The sequence below is a fragment of the Bos javanicus genome, chromosome 3 (genome assembly GCF_032452875.1).
Source record: "Bos javanicus breed banteng chromosome 3, ARS-OSU_banteng_1.0, whole genome shotgun sequence".
In the NCBI taxonomy this organism is placed as follows: Eukaryota; Metazoa; Chordata; class Mammalia; order Artiodactyla; family Bovidae; genus Bos; species Bos javanicus.
Genome location: NC_083870.1, coordinates 78535824 through 78557908, shown reverse-complemented (window position 1 = coordinate 78557908; position 22085 = coordinate 78535824). Strand labels below are relative to the sequence as shown.

At 41.9% G+C, this 22085-nt stretch overlaps 1 protein-coding gene across 1 annotated transcript in view; it reads right to left on the bottom strand.

Annotated features, from left to right (window-relative positions):
- Positions 1-14136: 14136 nt before the first annotated feature.
- The window catches only part of SLC35D1 (solute carrier family 35 member D1), a 48886-nt gene continuing 40937 nt past the window's right edge, over positions 14137-22085 (bottom strand). The window contains exon 12 of the mRNA XM_061411681.1: positions 14137-18852. Coding sequence (XP_061267665.1) covers positions 18744-18852 — 109 coding nt within the window. The 3' untranslated portion in view covers positions 14137-18743. The remainder of the gene's footprint in view (positions 18853-22085) is intronic.

Here is a 22085-nt window from a genome sequence, read left to right as displayed (position 1 = left end):
TGAGTAGGTGTTAATTATAGATTTTAAGTTTGAATGATGCACAGTTTATAGTGTGAATGTATACAATTTCTGTTCTTTTAGCTCCTAGACAAGGGTGTGAAATAGTGTTTTAGTGGCTCCTGATACCTTTTACCTCATGGGTAGATGGAAAGATGATGTATTTTGGGTTTTTTGTCCTCCAGAGAGATCCTTAGGTCTGTGGACCTCTATTCACCTGTTTCTTTTTCTCTGAACTACTTAATTAAAAACATAGTTTCCTTCTTTTACAGTGCAATTTATATCACATACAGTTTTGCAAAAAAATTTCACTTTACCCTCAACAGAAAATTAAGAGTGGGCATTTTGAAGAGTGAGGGCTGAAGACTTTTCCAGGCAAGATGTGTGCTGATGACCCTAGGGGTATGTAACTAGCTATCACTGCTAAATACCAAAGCAGAAATAATGGTTTTTCTAACTATAATCCATGTTTATGCAAAGTGCCAGTGAGGAAAACCATATAAATCTCTCCCTAAAAATGACCTTCCTATATCATATAACTTTACTGATTATTTAAACTTTTTATCATAAAATCAACTCTGCTGTTTAATAATCAGGTTTATCCTTTGCAAAATCTTATCTGCCCCATGTTATGGACTGATTTTATTTTTTTAAATATCTGTACTAATCTCTGTCTTCTAATACCAATTATCCATAACCTTATTTCTATTTTACCTTTAGTATTGTGCTGGCATCTTTGACATCTGACTTCTGTGTTTTTCCTTTACCAAACAGGATTATTTTTTATCTTGTTTTTATACTAGGTCCTGTGACTTTTTCAGAATATATAATATACAGTTGACCCTTGAACTACACAGGTTTGAACTGCATGGGTCCATTTACATGCAGATTTTTTTCAGTAGTAAATACCACATGATCCATGTTTGGTTGACTCTGTGGGTGTGAGACATTGGATGACAAGAGGAACACTATACAGAGGGCAGACCGTAAATTACACAGAGTTGGAACTGGGTGGAGGGTCAGCACCCCAGCCTGTGTGTTGTACAAAGGTCAACTGTACTGAAAGTGTCATTTTGCTTGTTCTAAGAAGTGAACTTGAATGTGCATTTAAAGTTTACTTATTCTGTGAAGAACATTGAGGACTTGCCATATAAACTGGGGTTGAACTTCTAATTCTCCTTTGTCCAAATTGATGGTAAAACCTTCTTCACATTTAAAAGTCAGTGGTGACAAGTTCTCATCATGTTTCCATATGCAATATTCAACAAACATTTGGGCCTGTACTTGTGCCAGCTACTGTGCTTAACTTAGGCCTGCAGAGATGTAGCGTGTTGTCCTCAAGGCATTAGGTGAGTGCAACAGTGGGAGTGTATGCTGAGTCCAAGGAGGGCACAAGAAAAGGAAGAGTAGGCATGAGCTCAGGGGAGTCAAGAGCCAATGACCGTTTGCCCATAATTCTCGCTAAGTAAGATTTCCCTTGAACTTAATTGTATTTGTTAGAAATTAGGCAACTAGAAGAGGAACTAAACAGCCTCTTGATGAGGGTGAATGGAGAGAGTGAGAAAGCTGGCTTAAAACTCAGCATTCAGAAAACTAAGATCATGGCATCTGGTCCCATCACTTCATAGCAAATAAGGGGAAAGGTGGGAACAGTGATAGATTTTCTTTTCTTGGGCTACAAAATCCCTGCAGATGGTGACTGCAGCCATGAAATTAAAAAATACTTGCTCCTTGGAAGAAAAGCTAGACAAACCTAGACAGTGTATTAAAAAGCAGAGATGTCACTTCACTGACAAAGGTCCATATCGTCAGAGCTATGATTTTTCCAGTAATCATGTATGGATGTGAAGGTTGGTTCATAAAGAAGGCTGAGCGCCAAAGAATTGATGCCTTCAAATTGTGGTGCTGGAGAAGACTCTTGAGACTCTCATGAACTGCAAGGAGATCAAACCAGTCCATCCTAAATGGGAAACCCTGACTATTCATTGGAAGGACTGATGCTGAAACTGAAGTGTCAATACTTCGGCCACTTGATGTGAAGAGCCAACTCATTGGAAAGGACCCGGATGCTGCAAAGATTGAAGGTAAGGAGAAGGGCAGTAGTGGATGAGATGGTTGGATAGCATCACTGACTCAGTGAACATGAATTTGAGCAAATTCTGGGAGACATTGAAGGCATGGGGAGCCTGATACACTGCAGTCCATGGGGTCACAAAGAGCTGAACATGACTTAGCTACTGAACAACAACAAGCAACATTAATGTGTGAGTCCCATGAGAAGGCTTTCGTTTTTACCATATCCTGCAGGCCTGATTATAACAGCTGTGGCTTATTCAGGACTCACCCCCTGTTGTCATTCAGTTTCCGGGAAGCAGTATAAGATGAGGAGACTCTTGATCTCCTGAAGTTTGAGAGAGTTGAAGGCTAATGCACATTTGGCCTGATTAAAATTCCACTTTTTGCTATTATCACTAACACTTATGGTTGACTGTAGAGTTGGCTGAACATGTCTTTCTGCACACCAACTAGAAAGTGTTTATAGAGTGAGTTCAGTAAGTTTTAAATGGTCTTCCTCCTTTTCTCTGAAAGACAATTGAATTAAGTGTATAAAAAGCTTAAGTGTCTTAAAGAGAAAAAGAAATCTGGACCCTGAATTGGGGTAGTTTCTTTCAGAACCGAAAGAGATCAAGTGGAGAATGGCATCAGAACCGCTTCAAACTCCTGACCAGGAAATCTAGGTTTAGGGAGAGAACTTGCCCTTAGTCTACTCCTGTCCCTAGGATGCTCTAGCTGAGTGAATGTGAGAAACCAGTTCCAGCTACAAGCTAAAGAGGTGCCAGTCATCCTGAGAATGAAGACTCCCATCAATCCCCTCTGAACACACAGTTGTAGACAGTGGAAGTTTATTTGGTTGGCTAGTGGTTGTGAGCTTTAAAACACCCTGAATTACCTGCTTCATTAACTGCTTTGTCTTGTGGCCTCATTATTTGCATCTGCCTCCACTGTTGAGTGGGCAGGCATCTGCATTGTAAAAACACTCTCTATAGACAATTGGGCTGTGTCACAAATTTCATAAGTGGCTAATTTTGTTAATAATACTGAGCCTAAAAGGGTGAAATGGCTTACTTAGCTCTTACCTGTGACAATCCTGTGTCACACCTTTAAGTGAAAAGAGGATATTCCCGGTTTTGTTAAAGGGATATGTTTCATGTAGGTATTTGGTTAGGAAAATCAATGAAGGTCATATGCCAAAAATAATAGTTACTTCTAAGTGTTGGGATTATGGTGGTCTTAAAAACAAGTCTTCAATGTAGCGCTTGTCACGGGTGCCATTTTGATTTTGTAGGGTTATCCCCTCCTGATCACAAGTCTCATGAAAGAGGGCCATGTCTGTTTTCTTCACCGTATACCCAAATCCAACCACAGTGCCCCTTGCCTTACAGATTTGCTCCCTGGGCACATTACAGTGCTTTTCCAATTGCTTATAATTGCTTTTCCCATGTGTTTTTAAAAGGGCCAGGCTCAACTGACCAGACTCTTGGGAGATTTCCCACTCGATTTCCCTGTACCTTTGGGGATAAATCCTAAATTGTACTTCATATTAACCCCCACCCTTCCACCTGCCTTTCATTTTGTGAAAGTGCATTTCATTCAGACACTCCCATCAGTTAATGCCATTGCTGGTAAAGACACTACCACTTTCCTTGGGGCTTTGTTTTAGCTCTGACTGCAGAGAAGGCAATGGCACCCCACTCCAGTACTCTTGTCTGGAAAATCCCATGGACGGAGGAGCCTGGTAGGCTGCAGTCCATGGGGTCTCTGGGAGTTGGACACGACTGAGCGACTTCTCTTTCACTTTTCACTTTCATGCATTGGAGAAGGAAATGGCAACCCACTTCAGTGTCCTTGTCTGGAGAATCCCAGGGACAGGGGAGCCTGGTGGGTTGCCGTCTCTGGGGTCGCACAGAGTCGGACACGACTGAAGCGACTTAGCAGCAGCAGCAAGAATTTTGAAACTTTTATTTCCTCAAAAAGTTTCTAGTTAAGAAAACAGCATCTCCCATTGCTTTTGTTAACTCTATACTTCACCATAAGGGCTTTCCAGGTGGTGCTAGTGGTAAGGAGGCCTCTTGCCAATGTAAGAGACACGAGATGTGGGTTTGATCCCTGGGTCAGGAAGATCCCCTAGAAGAGGTCATGGCAACCCACTCCAGTCTTCTTGCCTGAAGAATCCCGTCGACAGAGGAGCCTGGCACACTACAGTCCATAGTGTTGCAAAGAGTTGGACATGACTGAAGCAACTTAGCACACATACCTCAATGTTCTCCCTCTCCCTAAAGTTGGTTGATGAGGGGTGGGGGTGGGAAAAAGGATAGGGGGGGCTACATGGGTGAGTAGAAGAAACACTCAACATGAATGTCAGTGGTTACATGGCTAGCCTGCATCACCGTCTGGGCTCCACAGAGAACCCAAGTCAATATTTGTGACTTGACTACTAGCAATATCACAGCCCTTTTTATGCTTTTAGTTGAATTTTAGATTATCCTGTTGAAAAGTCAACTTATTATAGTTAAAAACAATGTTTCTGAAGCAGGGTCAGTTTATATCCGTCACTGACTCAATGGACATGAGTTTGAACAAACTCGGAGATAGCGGAAGACAGGAAGCTGGTGTGCTGCAGTCCATGGGGTCACAGAATCAGAAAAGGCTTAGCAACTGAACAAAGCATTTACAAGGTATATCCCATAGGCCAACACTGAAAGCAATGAACTTAACCTGATGGCTTGGAGCCTCATTAATGTTTTTAATCAGTGCTTCTAAATAATTCCTTTTCAGAACAAATAGCTGAAAGCCCCACTGTACCTGGCCTTGTTATTTCCTTATTTCTGTTTATGTACCTCATTTCCACCAAGAGATAAGTCTAAAATATGCACAGTTGACCATTAACACAGATTTGAACTGTGTGGGTCCTCATATGAGGATATCTTTTCCCAATAAATAGAGTATTTGTATTTTCATTTTGCAGATCCTTAAGTGTGGAGAAAAATTTGTGTTTGATTAGAGATCACAATACATGGAATCAAAAGAACTAGGGTTTGAGTACTGATTGTATCCAAACTGGCTCAGCTTCCTGCCTTTGGGTGAATCATTTACTAAGTGCTTTATTTTGAGGCAGACATAGCAGCACTCAGGTTTTCAACTGTTCAGGGTTGGGGTAAGCATCTCTAATAGCTCCATTATTCAAAGGTCAACTGTGCTTAGAATCTTCCTGTTCAAACAGCATTTTTTACACCATGCCACCTCTTTGCATTCTACTCATCCAAATTCAGCCATATTTCAAGATTTCTCCTCTTGATTTTGCCATTACTTTGTAATCTTAAAGCTTCCCTAGTGGCTCAGACACTAAAGAGTACCTGCAATGAGAGAGACCCAGGTTCAATCCCTGGGTCAGGAAGATTCCCTGGAGGAGGAAATGGCAATCCACTCCAGTATTCTTGCTTGGAGAATACCATGGACAGAGGAGCCTGGCGGGCTATAGTCCATGAGATCACAAAGAGTCAGACACGACTGAGTGACTTCACTCATTCGTAATCTTATGCTAAAGAAAACACTAAAACTGCCCATCTGTAAAGCACAATACCCACAGTGATATCACAGAGATTATAAAATCACACATGGGGAATGTTTATCCCCAGAAACTACTACTCAGTAGTTGCACAGGTTTATAATCCCTCATCCAAAATCCCTGTAGCCCTAATTTTTCAGATTTTAAGGAGGTAATATGTATATTTTATAAAAGATCAATAGCAGAGTATAGAACCATATTAATAGAGTATAGAACCATTAATGTCCACAATAAAATGTGTTCATGGCTTCCCTGGTGGCTCAGTGGTAAAGAATCTGCCTGCCAATAAAACATGAGTTCAATCCCTCATCTGGGAAGATCTCACATGCCACGGAGCAACAAAGCCTGTGTGCCACAACTATTGAGCCTGTGCTCTAGAGTCCAGGAACTGCAACTACTGAGCCCACATGCCACAGCTACTGAAGCCTGCATGTCCTGAAGCCTGTGCTCTGCAACTAGAGAAGCCACCGCAATGATAAGTCTGCACCGCAACTAGAGTAGCAGTCTGCTGCAACTAGAGAAAGCCCACACAGCAACAAAGACCCAGCACAGCCAAATAAAATAGGAAGCCAAAAGTAAACTAGCTCGGTGTGCTTTGCTAGGTACAACAGCTCCAACAGAACGCTGTGCACTGGGCCTTCTGCAGAGCCAACAAGAAGCCTATAAATGAAGCAGCAGCTGTGTGAGGGAACCTGCCGGAGCCCAAAGAGTCAGCAATGATGTAGCAACTGGAACCTCCCACTCAATCCTCATTTTATGGAAGGGAACACCTAAGGCCTAAAATGGGGAAATGACAGGTCCAAAGTTCAACAGCCTTAGACTGAGCTTAGATAAGATCAGATCCCTCTCTTCTCTTCCTTCACAACACTTAATAGTTCATGTATTCAAATGGCAACCCACTCCAGTGTTCTTGCCTGGAGAATCCCAGGGACGGGGGAGCCTGGTGGGCTGTCGTCTCTGGGGTCGCACAGAGTCGGACACGACTGAAGTGACTTAGCAGCAGCAGCAGCATTCTTGGCTAGGACCATGGGCTCAACCCTTAGCTTATCAGTCCCTCTGGCCAGAGGAGTGAAGTACTATCAGCCACCTTGCAGGCAACTCATAAGGTGGCAGACCCTTTTGGATTCATTTGGCTAGGATGGTTGGAAGAGCCATTTGTTCAAAAGGAGCACGTGCTGGTCACAGAAGGGTCAATAGGCGGCTGAAACAACACGACAAAAAATACCGTGTACCATATTGAGTGGTTGCCATTCCATGCACTGGGATAGATATTCATAAATCAAAGTCACGACATTGTTTTCCCCAACCTACAAAATGAGAAACTAAGCCACCTTGAGAAGATGAAAGACCTTTCCAATCATTTGGATTTTGTCCACTTTCTATTTTTCCAAGTCAGATCTTTGCATTGCTTTCAGGAAAGAAGTGTGTTGTGAGGTAAAAAGCACATGTTGTTCACTAACATTTTCTCCTAGACTATTTCTCACAAGTCAGTTCTGAAAGAAGAAAGTCCCCAAATTGGTGGGGGGGGAGGAGACGGGGGTGGGCTAAATGGTCCTTAGGCTCTGGGAAAAACTGGAATGCAAGTCTCATCGTCTAGCGAGACATCAGAGGAATGGCCGCACGGGGACAGGACAGGCTGCACACGAGGCATCGGAACAGGAAGAGAAACCACCTCTGCGTCAGAGTTTGGGATCTGTGCTGCCACCTGCCTTCAAAGGACACCGTAGAGTCGGTCACTAAGGGGTGACCGTGAGGGGCTGAAGGTAAGTGACAAGGTGCCCCGTCTATATTCCAGGCATCATACAACTCCCTCAAATCTTGTCTAACCTTAGAGAAGGGCTAAGATTGAATTTCCTGGTAAGTGGCAAGATGGGGACTCATCTAATTTGATTTAAAGGAATAGCTTGACCCTCCCTCCACACTCAAACATTACACTGTACTGCAGCTCTGGGAACTCAGAGCAAAAGGTAGGCCTTACAGGAAGGCAAGTGTATATTCTATAAAGCAAAGAATTTCTCACAATCACCACTGTTCAACAATGGGAACTTCCTGTGCCTGTTTTTTCACCTCTAAAATAAGTTAATATGATACTTTAGAGAGTTAAAATGTATCAATATGTAAGGTGCCCATCGCACAAAGCAAATGCTCAGTAAATTTATTTTTACTGTGGATAGTGCAAGCACTCCATTTCATTGCTACACACCAAATTTACCTTTTTGGAAAACACTTGGAAACCTAAGCTAAATACCTTAAAAATGTTTATGTTTGGTCTCCTGAAGCCAGATTTAGGTTTAAAAAAATAAACAACTCACCACAGTTTTACTTATAAACAAAAAATAGAAACAAATTTCATCATCACCTACTAATCTTACCTCCTAAAATAATGCAAATCCTGTTTCTCTTCCATGCTTTCACAGCCACATTAGGACTCCATAGTTTCTCACCAGGACCGTGCATCCTTCTCAGCTGAGGTACTTACCTGTACAATCCCCCGCTTCTTTGAACTTTCCCTGGCAGCATCCTCATCTGACCAAAAGTAGTTCCTTGCTTTAGGCACACTGGCAGCCAGTGGGCCAAAACTGGCTGGCAGATCCGTTTTGTTTTCATTTAAATGCCTTTAAGCAGGTAGATACCACAAGCCCTACCACTATTATAGTGTGGATTGCGTTTATTCAGATTCATAATTTTTACCTGCCTGACCCCTGTAAGATGTGAATTCATCAGTCTACAGTATACAGTCCAAATACTGCAGCTGCCATGATCTTCCTAAAAGGAAGAAAAGGCCATGTTTCTGCCTTGCTGTGCTCAGTAAATGTAGCTACTGACTGGATGTATTCAAGAAATACTGTGTCCCTACAAACATATCCAGCACTGTTCTAGGTGCCAGGGACATCAGAACAAACAAAACAGACCAACATCTCTGCCTTCATTGAGCTTACATTTCATTAGAGGAGACAAGTGCTGTGGAGGTGAAGCATGGAGAAACCAGGGAGTGTGGTGGGGTACCACCACAGAAGGCCCAGAGAGATGGCATGCGCTATAAAGACATGGGGGGAGGGTGGAATGCATTCCAGACAGAAACCGATACGATGGCCCTGGAATGTTGGAGGCCTGTACCTCCAGTGCTTTCCCAGTGGAATCCTAGTTGTCCCTCTAAGTATCAGCTCAAATGCTCTCCCAAGAGATTTTCTTACCATTCCCAGTTAGGATGGCATTCTTCCTCCCTCCCACAGCTTCTTACATACAGCTCAGGTAGTTTCATGATTCTGTCATCATTTGTAGATATTGTCCTCAAAAATACTCATTGAAAAAAAATAAGTTACCCGAAGGATAAGCAGACACGATGAGGCACTCCGGTGAACTTTCCCGCTGCAGTCTCCTAACACAGGGATGTTATCTGTAATTCTTTAAATAGGCTTTGGAGTCAAAGCTCAGATTTCAGTTTATCTGAGGGACAAATCCCTCAGCCTTGCTTAAGGTACCATTTTTACAGCAACACTGTAACATGGAAACACATGATATGAAGTTTTAACTCCATGAAAGCATATAGTAGGCATAACATAAATAAGTAATACTGCTTTTCCTTCTTGTAAAACAAACAGTGGCTCAGATGGCAAGAATCTGCCCGCACTGCAGACCTGGGTTTAATTCCTGTGTGGGGAAGAGCCTCTGAAGAAGGGAATGCCCACTCCAGTATTCTTGCCTGGAGAATTCCACGGACAGAGGAGACTGGCGAACTACAGTCCATAGGGTCACAAAGTCAGACACAACTGAGCGACTAACAGTTTCCCTTTCTTCACTATCACATAGCCCCCAGTGGCAGCTGTTACCACAAGAGGGCACCATCAGCACAGCTGAAAAGCATGGCTGGTTGCTTTTCCTTCTCAGATTGAACCAGCTACCAGCTTCATCAGCTTTAAATCCACTGTGTATGAACTCTGAATGAAGAATGCCACCAACAGACAGGCATATGGTGGTGATAAGATAGGTCCCACCAAGTTTATTACAGGCAGACTAGGAAAAACAAGAATCTAGTTTGAGAACTTCTCTGGTTGTCCAGTGGTTAAGAATCTGCCTTGCAACAGAGGGGATGCAGGTTTGACCCCTGGTTCGGGAACTAACACTGGGGGGTGCAGTGGGGGTCATGGCAGCTAAGCCCCAAGTACTGAAACTGCATACTCCAGGGAGCCGTACACAACAAGGAAAGATCCCACATGATGCAACTAAGACCCAACACAAATAAATCAGTTCAGTTCAATTTAGTCACTTAGTCGTGTCTCTTTGCGACCCCATGGACTGCAGCACACCAGGCTTCCCTGGCCATCACCAACTCCCAGAGCTTACTCAAACTCATGTCCATTGAGTCAGTTATGCCATCCAATCATCTCATCCTCTGTCATCCCCTTCCCCTACCACTTTCAATCTTTCCCAGCATCAGGGTCTTTTCAAACGAGTCAGGTGTTCGCATCAGGTGGTCAAAGTATTGGAGCTTCAGCATCAGTCCTTCCAATGAATAATCAGGACTGATTTCCTTCAGGATGGACTGGTTGGATCTCCTTGCAGTCCAAGGGACTCTCAAGAGTCTTCTCCAACACCACAGTTCAAAAGCATCAATTCTGTGCTCAGCTTTCTTTATAGTCCAACTCTCACATCCATATATGAACACTGGAAAAACCACAGCCTTGACTAGATGGACCTTTGTTGGCAAAGTAATGTCTCTGCTTTTCAATATGCTATCTAGGTTGGTCATAACTTTTCTTCCAAGGAATAAGCGTCTTTTAATTTCATGGCTGCAGTCACCATCTGTAGTGATTTTGGAGCCCCCCAAAATAAAGTTTGTCACTGTTTCCATTGTTTGCCCATCTATTTCCCATGAAGGGATGGGACCGGATGCCATGATCTTAGTTTTCTGAATGCTGAGTTTTAAGCCAACATTTTCACTCTCCTCTTTCACTTTCATCAAGAGGCTCTTTAGTTCTTTGCTTTCTGCCATAAGGGTGGTGTCATCTGCATATCTGAGGTTATTGATATTTCTCCTGGCAACCTTGATTCCAGCTTGTGCTTCATCCAGTTCAGCATTTCTCATGATGTACTCTGCATATAAGTTAAATAAGCAGGGTGACAATATACAGTCTTGACGTACTCCTTTCTGGATTTGAAACCAGTCTGTTGTTCTATGTCCAGTTCTAACTGATGCTTCTTGAATTAATTAACGAAAAACAAAAAGAAACTCATGTGGTGGTGAAGAGCAAAGACTGATCAGGATTGGAATGTGGGTTCCACAACTCCAGTGCACAGCTGTTACCTCCCTGAGCTTAATGTGTAAAAAGGTTGTGCCAGGCCTCTGCTAGAGGCTGGGTGCTAGTCCCAGTGAGCTCAGTCTTACTGCACAGATGGATGGATAGACAGAAGAAGATGCCTGTCCCTTTTCTTCTATAGGGAAGAAGTCCTGAAGGGCCCTGGTTTCCGCTTACCTGCTGTGGATACACAAAGGCCCCAATTCTGTGCTCTGCCCCAATAACTGACAGCCCTCTGAGTGGAAGCTGAGCAAGATGATAAACCAGTAGAGGAACGGCTGCGTGAAAGAGCACATATCTCAAAAATTAGAAAGAAAAAACTCTGATAAGACATTAAAAGTTGATTACAACAAATGCCTTAGGGACAGTCTCTCAAAGCTGGATATTCAAGCTGAAAAAAAAAAAAAAATGGAATTGGAAGTAGAACCATATACAAAAGCTAACTAACAATAGACCTAAGATGTAAAATTATACAACTCTTAGAAGAAAATATAGAGAAAAGTCTTCATGACAATGGACTTGTCAATTATCTCTTGGATATGACACCAAAAGAATAGTCAACCTAAGTAAAAATAGACAAATCACACTACATCAAAATTTAAAACTGTACATCAAAGGACACCAGTCAACAAGAAGCAAAAGGCAACCTACAGAATGGGAGAAAATAGTTGCAGATAATTTGATAAGGGGTTAAAATTCATAATACTTTATAACTGCAGTTATAAAGTTCAAGCACCAAAAAATCCAATTAAAAGCACCAAAAAATCTCTACAGTTCAAGCACCAAAAAATCCAATTAAAAAAAAAATGGACTTGAATAGACATTTCTCCAAATAAAGTATATTACGTGAGCAACAAGCATATGAAAAATGCTCACTAGTTGTTAGAAAAATACAAATCACAATAAGATGATATCATCTCACACTAAGCAGGATGGCTACCAATAAAAGAAAATAACAAGTGTTGACAAGGATGTGAAATTGGAATCTTTGTGCACTACTGGTGGGAACGTTAAATGGTACAGTCACAATGGAAAACAGTACAGCCATTCCTCAAAAAATTTAAAATAGAATTATTATATGACCTAGCAATTCCAAAGAAGAATCAAAAGCCTATTTGTACAGCCACTCCTATAGATTTTGTGTCCCATCCCCTGCTCCCAATTCATCTGTTAAAACCCCAATCCCTGACAAGATGGTATTTGCAGATGTGGTCTTTGGTAGGTAGCTAAATCATGAAGGTGGAGCCCTCAAGATTAAGAGTCCTTTTAAGAAGAATCAAGACAGCTTGCTTCCTCTCTGCTCTCTCCCACGTGAGGCTTTGAGAAGATGGACATCTGCAAACCAGGAAGCGGACTCTTAGCAGCTGCCACATCTGCTGGCATTTTGATCTTGGACATTCCAGCCTCAGAGCTGTGAGAAATCAATGTTTGTTATTTGCCATCTATGGCCATTTGTTAGAGCAACTCAAAGTGACAGCTTGGCATGTTTAGCAATTCTTATTCACAATAGCCACATGCTGGAAGAAACCAGTGTCCAGCAGCGGATGGACGGATATACAAAAGCTAGCATATACATACAATGGAAAATTATTCAGCCTTGGAAAGAAATGCTGACACGTGCTATGACACAGATGACCCTCAAGGACATTATGTTAAGTGAGATGAGACAGTCACAGAATGACAGATACTGTACGATTTTACTTACAGGAGTTATCCAGGGAGGCACAAAGTAGAATGGTAGTTGCTGGGGTCTGGGGGCAGCGGGGACTGAGCTCTGTAATGGTTACGGACTGCAGTTTTACAAGATGGAAAAGGTTCTGGAGCCTGGCTGCAGAACAGTGTGAATATACAGTATTGGTCCTGAACTGGACACTTCAAAAACATTAAGACAGTAAGTTTTACATTATGTGTTCTTACCACAGTTCTTTTTTAATGCCTTAATGTACTTCTACCTGTTTTTGCCAGTACCAATAGCTTCTTGAATAGCATGTTTTATATTTGGGGGTTATTTCCTAATAAAGTTATTCAGAGTCTTAAGCACCTGATTAAGGAGATGAAATGTTTTAAAGGCAATTTTTATATGCATTTCTTTCCTTTCAGTTTACCACAAGTACACCAGACACTGAATATTGAATCATATGTGCTATTCGTGCAAAGGATTGAATGGCTGTAAAGGAAAAACTGCTCCCAGGTCATCTTCTCTGCACTGTACTCACATTTCTGGTTACCAAACGTGTGTTTTTGCCCCATACCAAGCCAATCTGCTACATGGGCTACATGAGCTACAATTCAGTTCTGATACTGAACTTGGAATTAGTATCAGATCCCGCAGCAAAAGGCTGAGTCCCACAAGACTGTTCCTTCAACCCATTTCCAACACAAATCACAAATCCAGATTGCCACCTGTGCTTCTGACCAAACAGCTATAAATCACACTCTTCTCAGGTTCGATTAATTTGTGGGAGTGGCTCACAGAACTCAGGAAAACAGTTTACTTACTAAACTATTGGTTTATTACAAAAATATGTAACTCGGGAATAGCAGATGAAGAGCTGCAGAGGGTAAGGAGTGTGCGGCGCATGCAGAACCTGCACACTGTTCCAGGAGACCATCACCTAAGCACGTTCAGTAACTTGGGAGCTGTCCAGATCTCATAGTTCATGGACGTTTACGTAGGCTTCATTATGTTGACATGATTGACTCAATCAATGGCCACAGATTTAACCTCCAGCTCCTCTCCCCTAGCCTCTCTTCTCTTCACTTGGAAAGAGCAGATGTATGGAGGCTGAAAGTTCCAATATAAATCTCTCAGTTGGTTCCCCTGGCAACCAGCTCCCAGCCTTAGGGAGTTTCCAAAAGCCATCTCATTAACATAACCTTAGGAATGGTTGAAAGATGCTAACAAAAGGCACCCTTTTCACCTTTATGGCTCTGGAGCTATTTCATGAACTGGAAACAAAACTACATACTCTAATAAAAGATTTTCCTGTAGCTCTTATATAGGAAATTACATGGGTTTTAGGAGCAGTGTGCCAGGAATAAGGACAAAGACTAAATACATATTTCTTATTATAAATCATAATATCACACTGGCAAACAGTATTTTCTCTATTGTGTCTCAGTCAACTAATTGGGATGTCATCCTCTTAAACTGAGGCAGACTTACAGCTCTTGACTGTCTCTGCAGGCACTTAGAAAGAAATTTTAATACATGGGTTGAAGAAAAAGTATTTATTTGACACCTTTACAAAAATATTTAGGCACATAATTTTCATATTTATGTCACCTGATTTACATATCTCAATCCTCAGTACCTTTTAAAAACACTAAAATGGTCATTTGGTAAATAGAATCTATATTGAAAAAATACTGTGACAGACCAACATTTGTAGACAAAAGTCAGTTGATTATCAGCATGAGAAAGAAATGTTTATGAACAAAATAATCTCTAAAAACATCTTGTGAGACAAAAAAAATCTAACCAGTAGATTTCTTTTTAAAAAGTATTTTCAAAAAAGAAAGCTTAAAAAAAGCCCATCATAGAATATCTCCTCATACCATGATGAAGTGGCATCCTAACAGTAAGAACTAGAAGGTAGGCTTAGAAAACAGCGATGGTGCCAGAGGTTCACAAAGACCAACAACTGACAAAAGCCTGGACACAGAGGCAGCATGAAGCTAATGCATTTAATTCGGAGATGAGAAGAACATCCAACCTACACAGGAGCTACCCTAAGGTAACAAACTGGGGAACTTTTAACAGAATCACCATTCTGAAGTGTAATTATATTTCTCTGAGATAGATACTAATTTTTTTTTAACTTACCAAAATATGAGAGTCATTTCTCTTTTCTTCTTTAAAGAATAGAATCTTGTTTAAAGGTAGAATCACCTGCATCATACAATAGCCCAACTATACACACTAGATATTTTAAAAAGTTGACCATGAGCAGAAACTCTTCTTTAACCATTCTAGAAGCAACCAAATTATAGGGTCACATTCAAAAAGAAATACATTGCCCAGGCCTCTAGCATTTAAGGAGCACAAATTAAGACTCTTAATCTTTGCCTACAGTCTAACCCTGAAATCATGACAGTAACGTTTGCTGAGTGCCTAATATGCACGAGGCATTGTGCTGAGGAGTCTGCATCCCTTGCCTTATTTATTTTGAAGATTATTATTTTTCCCTCAGGGAGAGAAAAATCAATCACAGCCTTGTTCATAGGGAGGGACCAGTAGTACACAGCTATGGGGAAGCAAGAATACATGCAGGAGAGAGCAGAGGGACCCGGGGAGTTACAGAATTTGAATGGCCCGGCTCTCATCTCAGAGCTAGAGGACTAGTATAAGTCCTCTTAAAGAAGTGCTTCAGTCAACTCTATGGGTGGGACACCCTAATCACCAGTGCTGACAACTGTGCAGGCAGCTTCTACTTATCAATCGCTGATTCCTTTCATCTGCTTCTTTCTCTCAATCGGGGTCTGGCTAAAGAATTATACATTCCTTGAGAATGAGAACCACGTCCTCTTCACCTCAGCTGCCGCAGAGCTTCGCATAATGCCTGGCATAAAATAGTCAATCTCTGCTCACTGAAAGATGCCATAACAACCAAAATAAAGGTAGGCCTGCCCAAAATCCTGGGTACTACTTCAAACTAGTCAAAAGTGAAACTCTACTCTTCTCTCCATGAAGATCCTATATCAGCATTACTGCTGTGAACTTTCCATGCATGGCTGATACAATAAGAACTACAAAGAACAAACGCAAAACATACTTCTCTTTCTTAACCTATGTGCAAGCTGGATCCTACAAATGACTGACTCCTACAGTCAACAGTCACGCGAAGGAGTTAAAAGTCACCTGACGTGCTGGCAACGTGTAACCTGACCAATCAGGTTACTCAAATCAATCTGGCACTGCCTTAAAAGCAGACTGGTCAAAGAGGGCATCGCTGTCATTAACTCAAAAAAAGGAGCCACTAGTCACAAATGTGTTTTCAGCATCCTCCCCACAGCTCATCTGTCTCAAAGGGCAAATTCAGGATTTAATTCTATACTGCCTCTTTTTCTCCCAGGAGGTAGTTTCCAGATCAAAGAACTTTTGCTTTGTAAGATGCTGGAATACCAGGCACATCTCTTCCTGTGCCATAACCAAGCCTGCACATAACTGAAAACAAACTACAAAAATGGTTGGTCAGTCTATTCAATCTCCAACCTCCCCAGGCTTCTTGCTCTTAAGATGTTGGTGGCAGGTGAAGGGGAATCCAACAATCAACATGAACAGGGCAGAGAGCCTGAAGCTGCTCCGCTGCATCAGTCAGAAAGCTCAGTCTAGGCCACGGGCCCTAATGTCATGTGCATTTAGTGAAGTTATTACTAAGCACGATTTTCTCAAATAAGACCTAGAGAGATGACACATCTTCAAGGAAACCGACTCTCCAAGAAGCAGTTCAACACTTGGCGGGGCTGGGGGCGGGGGGGGGGGGGGGACGGGTGGAGTGGTCTTAGTCCAACATCTCTGAATGCACACAAACTATTTCTAATGTCAAAGTTCCCTCCTCCCAATAGCTCAAAGAAGAAGGAACAGAACTACCAAAATTAGCTCCCAAAATGCATTCCCCTTGTCCCCAGGCAAAAGTGGGCAGGGGCAGCAAAATTCATAGGCAGGGTGCGTGTCACCCATGGCCAGCCTGGAGTAAGACAGAAGCTCAGGCACGCAGAGAGCCCATCACTCTCCCTGACACACAAAGCCTATTCCTTGCGGACTCTAAATTCCATCAATCACTCGCCTCCTCCAAAGAGCTCAGGCTAGCTCAGCTGGCACCACTACTTCCTCAGAGGAGAAGGTGGGGTTATCAATGGCAGCACAGTTCAGTGGGAAAAAAACAGGAATTCTGACTTATTAGCAAGTCATTTTTCTCCGAGTCTTTCTTTTTTATCAATAAAACAGGGATAAGGTGATATCTTGCACAACATAATATCCTATTCTCCCACTTAAATTTTCTCAGCTCACATAATGTTAGGAAACAGTGTCTCAGGACTCCCTATATGGAGCTACTAACTTGAGAGTTGGCTATGAGGCTAATTCCAGGGACCGAGCACCACTGGCTAGGCTTTGACAAAGACAAACCAAAAATAAGGGAAAGATATGAATATGAAAAGGACCTCAATATAACTCTTTTTCAAAAATAGGACGAAATCAAAACCTTCCAGGTTCCCTGTTGAGGCACCAGAATACTAGCTGTTTAGGTCAACAAAGGCCAGTAGATTGCAAACCTGATGAAATGAAAACCATCATGTACACCAACGCAAAGGTAGCCAGCTTCCTGCACATGACTGCACAGCTGGCCTGAGCATTTATCTCCAAAGTCAATGGATGTCTCTAAGCCAAGTCACACTGCTGTGTTTGAGTTAACACCTGACCTGCCCAAAGAGGCAATTCAGGCAAGGCCCATCCACGGCTGCTCTCCCAGGATGCAGCACTGACCTTGAGAGAGGCAGGCCTGCTCATTAATGTGGGATGTGGCAGGAGTGTCCAAAGGAAAGAGGTTATGCTCATGCCATTGAAGGAAGAGGAAGGAAGGTGATGGCTCTAACACTGACGGTGCCAGCAACACAGTCCAAGCCTGGACCATACAGAAACATCTAACCAGCCTTTCCCCTCGAAATCATACACTCAGAAATGTAAGGGTAGTCATACTGATTCAAGCAGAAGTAAAAAGAGTAGCAACAAAACCCAGAAGCAGGAAGCAAGGGGAAATAGATGGAGGTCATGTTCCCAGCATGCCATTCTCACTTGGGCAAGAACAGCTGAGCTCATGGTTTAGGATGGCAGGGTTCATATGCATTTAATGTACACTGCAGCATTTGGCTTCACATCGCTGTGGAGCTGGTGCTTCTAACCCTGCATATAGATTTGCAGTTTCTGAGAGCTGAGAAAACCTCTAAGACTTGTTCACAGTCCCAACATCTTCTGAATAAATTCATGGAGCTAAGTTCTCAGTCTTACCCTTGGTCACTATAGCAGGAGCAAGATCAGGCAACTACCTCTAAAAACATCTCTCCACCCCCAGCACAGCACAATGCCTGGCACCTATTACACGCACGATACCTTTTAGTTGAATGAACGACTCTGACAGATGAATAAAATGAGTAAAAGGTCTACTGCCTTCACCCCTTCATTCTCCTCAGCCTACACCACATACAGGGAATAGGACATTTTCAAGGAACACACCCTACTTCATCCCATGAGCTCTCAGGAAAGCCCATGTAGAAACCAATACACTTTGAAGCCACACACATTTCTTTAGTGCCAAAGATGTCCTCTTTGGCCAAAGCAGTAATGGTAGCCTCATGAAGAAAAGGCAATCGTTAAGAAAGAAAATTCAAAGAAGACTAACTTCAGATCCTCAGGTGCATTTCCAGCAGAAGGAAGGCCAAACTGTCTCCAGACTCAGCAACGACGTGAACAGTGAGGCTTCTGATGGAACGCTTTAGATATGTGGCTCTCAGGGACACCTGGATATCAGACTATGGAATAAAATATTTTCAAAACATGGATGTTTCACTGTCGGCATAGAAGAAAAATAAATTAAAAAGCCCAGTACATTTTCCAGTCTGATATAAATTAATTCTAAGGGCATATTTAAAAGAGTCAATTATAAGTTTCTCTCATAAAATTTTAAAAGGCAGCAATCAATCCTCAGATTGTACAAGTGCAATGGTATTTTCTTCATGATCAAGACACCTCAGTATCTGTGTAAGAATTGCCAGTGTTCCCATTTGATCGAAAACTTGGGCCAATGCAGTCGATGCAACCCTTGTCATACTGCTCCTTTCCCCTTAATGTCCAGCTTGCTACTGGCTTCTGATTGTTTGCTCAGCTGCTCTTCAGAGAAGGTGATGTAGGAATATACCAGGCTCCCAGCAATGCTGCAAAACAGAAAACCACCATCAGGGAGGAAGGAAGGAATGGCACAAATATAAGGCAACCTGGAGTGAGGGTTGGAGCTACCTTTATAAAACACCACCACATAAAATGAAACATACAGCATTTTCATTTACCAAACTAGAGACACTCCCTTATCATGGTACTATCCACTGTCGTTGATGCTTTGGAAAAACGAATATTTGCATATACTTGTCAGCAGGAGTGCCAATTTTATAGTCTTTCTTCATGACAATTTGTTGAAATAAAAACCTCAGAATTCTGCTTATCCTCTGACCTACCAATCTATTTCATGGATGAACTGTATACATCTTCATAGACTTACTGACAAAGCATTTATCACAAAATCTATAACTTCAGAAAATTAGCTAAAGGATAAGTGTCTCACAATAGAGTTTTATATAAATTCATACAATAGAATGCTAGGCATTTATTTAAATGACAGAAAATAAAGAGCTGGCCATGACTTTTAAAATGAAAAAGTCTTTTAAAATGAAAAAGTTTGGCATTCTCCAACCCTATTTTATTTAAATGAACATGAATATGTACATTAATGCATCGGAATAAAGTCTGGAAGAAACAAGAATATTAATGATAGTTACATCTAGACTGAAATTATAGGTGATTTCTACTTGTATTTTTTGCATTTTCAAAAATAATCATTCGAGGTAGAAATACTTTTTAATAAAAATAAAAAACATCCCAATAAGTAAGAAAACAGGCTTCCCAGGTGGCACAATGGAAGGAATCCACCTCGTCAATGCAGACTGTCAAGGTATCTCCTGTCAATGCAGGAAATGCAAGAGAAGCAGGTGTGATCCTGGGGTCAGGAAGATACCCTGGAAATGGCAACCCACTCCAGTAGTCTTGCCTGGAAAATTCCATGGACGGAGGAACCTGGTAGGCTGCAGTCCACGGGGCTGCAAAGAGTCAGACATGACTGAGCACCCACACACATACACAAGAAAGAAAACATGCAGATCCTGGGGAGACTCACAGAGCTGGTTTCTCTCCAACTAGCATCAAGCGAACAGTGGAAAGCCTACATCATCTGAGCCCTTGGCCTCTGAGCCAGCTGCTGCCACCCCTCACACTTGTCTACCATACCTACCACCAGGAGGGTTCGCTCTTCTGGGACAGTGATTATTTGGGGGACCTCAAGCCCACCTGGGCTACACAGCCTCCTGAAAGCTCTTTTGAGGGAACGTATTAAAAGTACCTATCATGTGTGTTTAGGAATAAATGAACCTTCCCAACTAGATTACAAATTCCCCTAAGGTAAAAATTAGTCTATGCCTTTGCATACTAATCAGTCATCTCCTTAAGGAGACAGGAGAATAAAGACAAGCCGGTGGTAAGACAGGAGGTAAGCAGAGAGACTGACAATGTTTAAACAAAGTGGGACCATTTTACTCTTTTATCTGATGTGCTCTCACATGGCTAAACCATGCAGCAGATTTTTATAGTCAGATCAGGTTTAAAGTCCCAGCTCTGCTTCTTACTATGGTGGCTGTGTGACCTTGGGCAAGTTATTTCACCCCTCTGAGTCTCAGTTTTCATGTGAGCTCGGGGATGATTAAATGAAACAATGTTGTAAAGGTGGCCGTCATAGACTAGGCACTCAACAAATATTAACTCCCTATGTTGCCTTCACAGATATCTATGTCTCTTCTATATCAAGGTAAGTGTCGGTCTGTGCACATACTTTCTTTAGTTTTTATTGAAGTAGAGTTGATTTACAAAGTTATGTTAGTTTCTGGTGTACAGCAAAGTTATGCAATTTCATATATATATACATACATACATTCTTTTTCATATTATTTTTGTTATGATTTACTGCTGCTGCTGCTGCTAAGTCGCTTCAGTCGTGTCCGACTCTGTGCGACCCCAGAGACGGCAGCCCGCCAGGCTCCCCCGTCCCTGGGATTCTTCAGGCAAGAACACTGGAGTGGGTTGCCATTTCCTTCTCCAATGCATGAAAGTGAAAAGGGAAAGAGAAGTCGCTCAGTCGTGTCGGACTCTCAGCGACCCCATGGACTGCAGCCCACCAGGCTCCTCCGTCCATGGGATTTTCCAGGCAAGAGTACTGGAGTGGAGTGCCATTACAGGACATTAAATGTCATTCCCTCGTGTGCATATACTTTAAAAATAGAAGTACCTCAGTCACAAAAGTCTGACCAGGATGTTTGTTAACCATTCTATCTGCCTAGGCATTTTAGGAATTTGGCCAGGAGTAAATTTACAATAAAAATGAAAAGGCTCCCAAATTTTGTTGTGATTTCTTTGGAACTCAATGGCATTGATAAGGATATTATTTGTTTTATTAACTGATGTGAGTCAGATAGATGGTCTCTTTTAAGATTAGAATTCTGATAAGATTGCCTTCATGTACAATACAGTTTTGTTTTTTAAAGGACTCAACTAGAGAAAAGTTAAAGAAACAAAAAGAGTATGAACCTAAAAACTTGCTTTCTACCTATTCTTCCCATTTAATGTCAGTGTTTTTGGAAAGGGGGCGTTTCTCTCACATATTTGGAAACAGGGTTTTTTGTTTTTTGTTTTTGCTTTCCTGATATCTTTGATACTCTTCCCCAACTCAGGGCTGAATCCAAACTGCTCAAGCATTTCCATCATTTTCTCCCCTACTTCCACTCCTTTTTCTTTTCTGCCTTAAAAAAAAAAAAACAAAAAACTTAAAAGGTAGGTAGAGGACTCCTGTCAGAACTTTTAAAAAAGTAATATATATATTTCCCACACCTGGAAGAAGTTCCTTCAAATGTCATTAGTCTCCTGCAAAATAACTTTAGACCTCATGACCAGGATCAATCAGGGAAGTTTAGTAGCTGAACTAAAGCAGACAACCCTGGCTTAAAAACTGGGCAAAAGAAAACTGGGTTATGAAAAGTGAACTATATAAATAGCCAGTGGCAGTGCCCATAACAGAATACAAATCTGCTGCTATATTCCATCTCAGTGCTCTTCTGTAAGGAAGGGCTAGCTAACCTCCCTACAACATTTTAGAAGTCCAAGTTATTCCAGTGAGAAGTCAGTTATTTATCTCTATGAAAAGCCTGGTAACTGTTACAGCAGCAGCAACCCACTGATAATACAAAACATATCCTTCTCTCTCCAAATGAGAGAACCACTAAGAAGAGCTCACATCCTCACTTCAGGAGAAGCCTGGAACTAGAAGAGTCTGCCAGGATGGAATTATGCA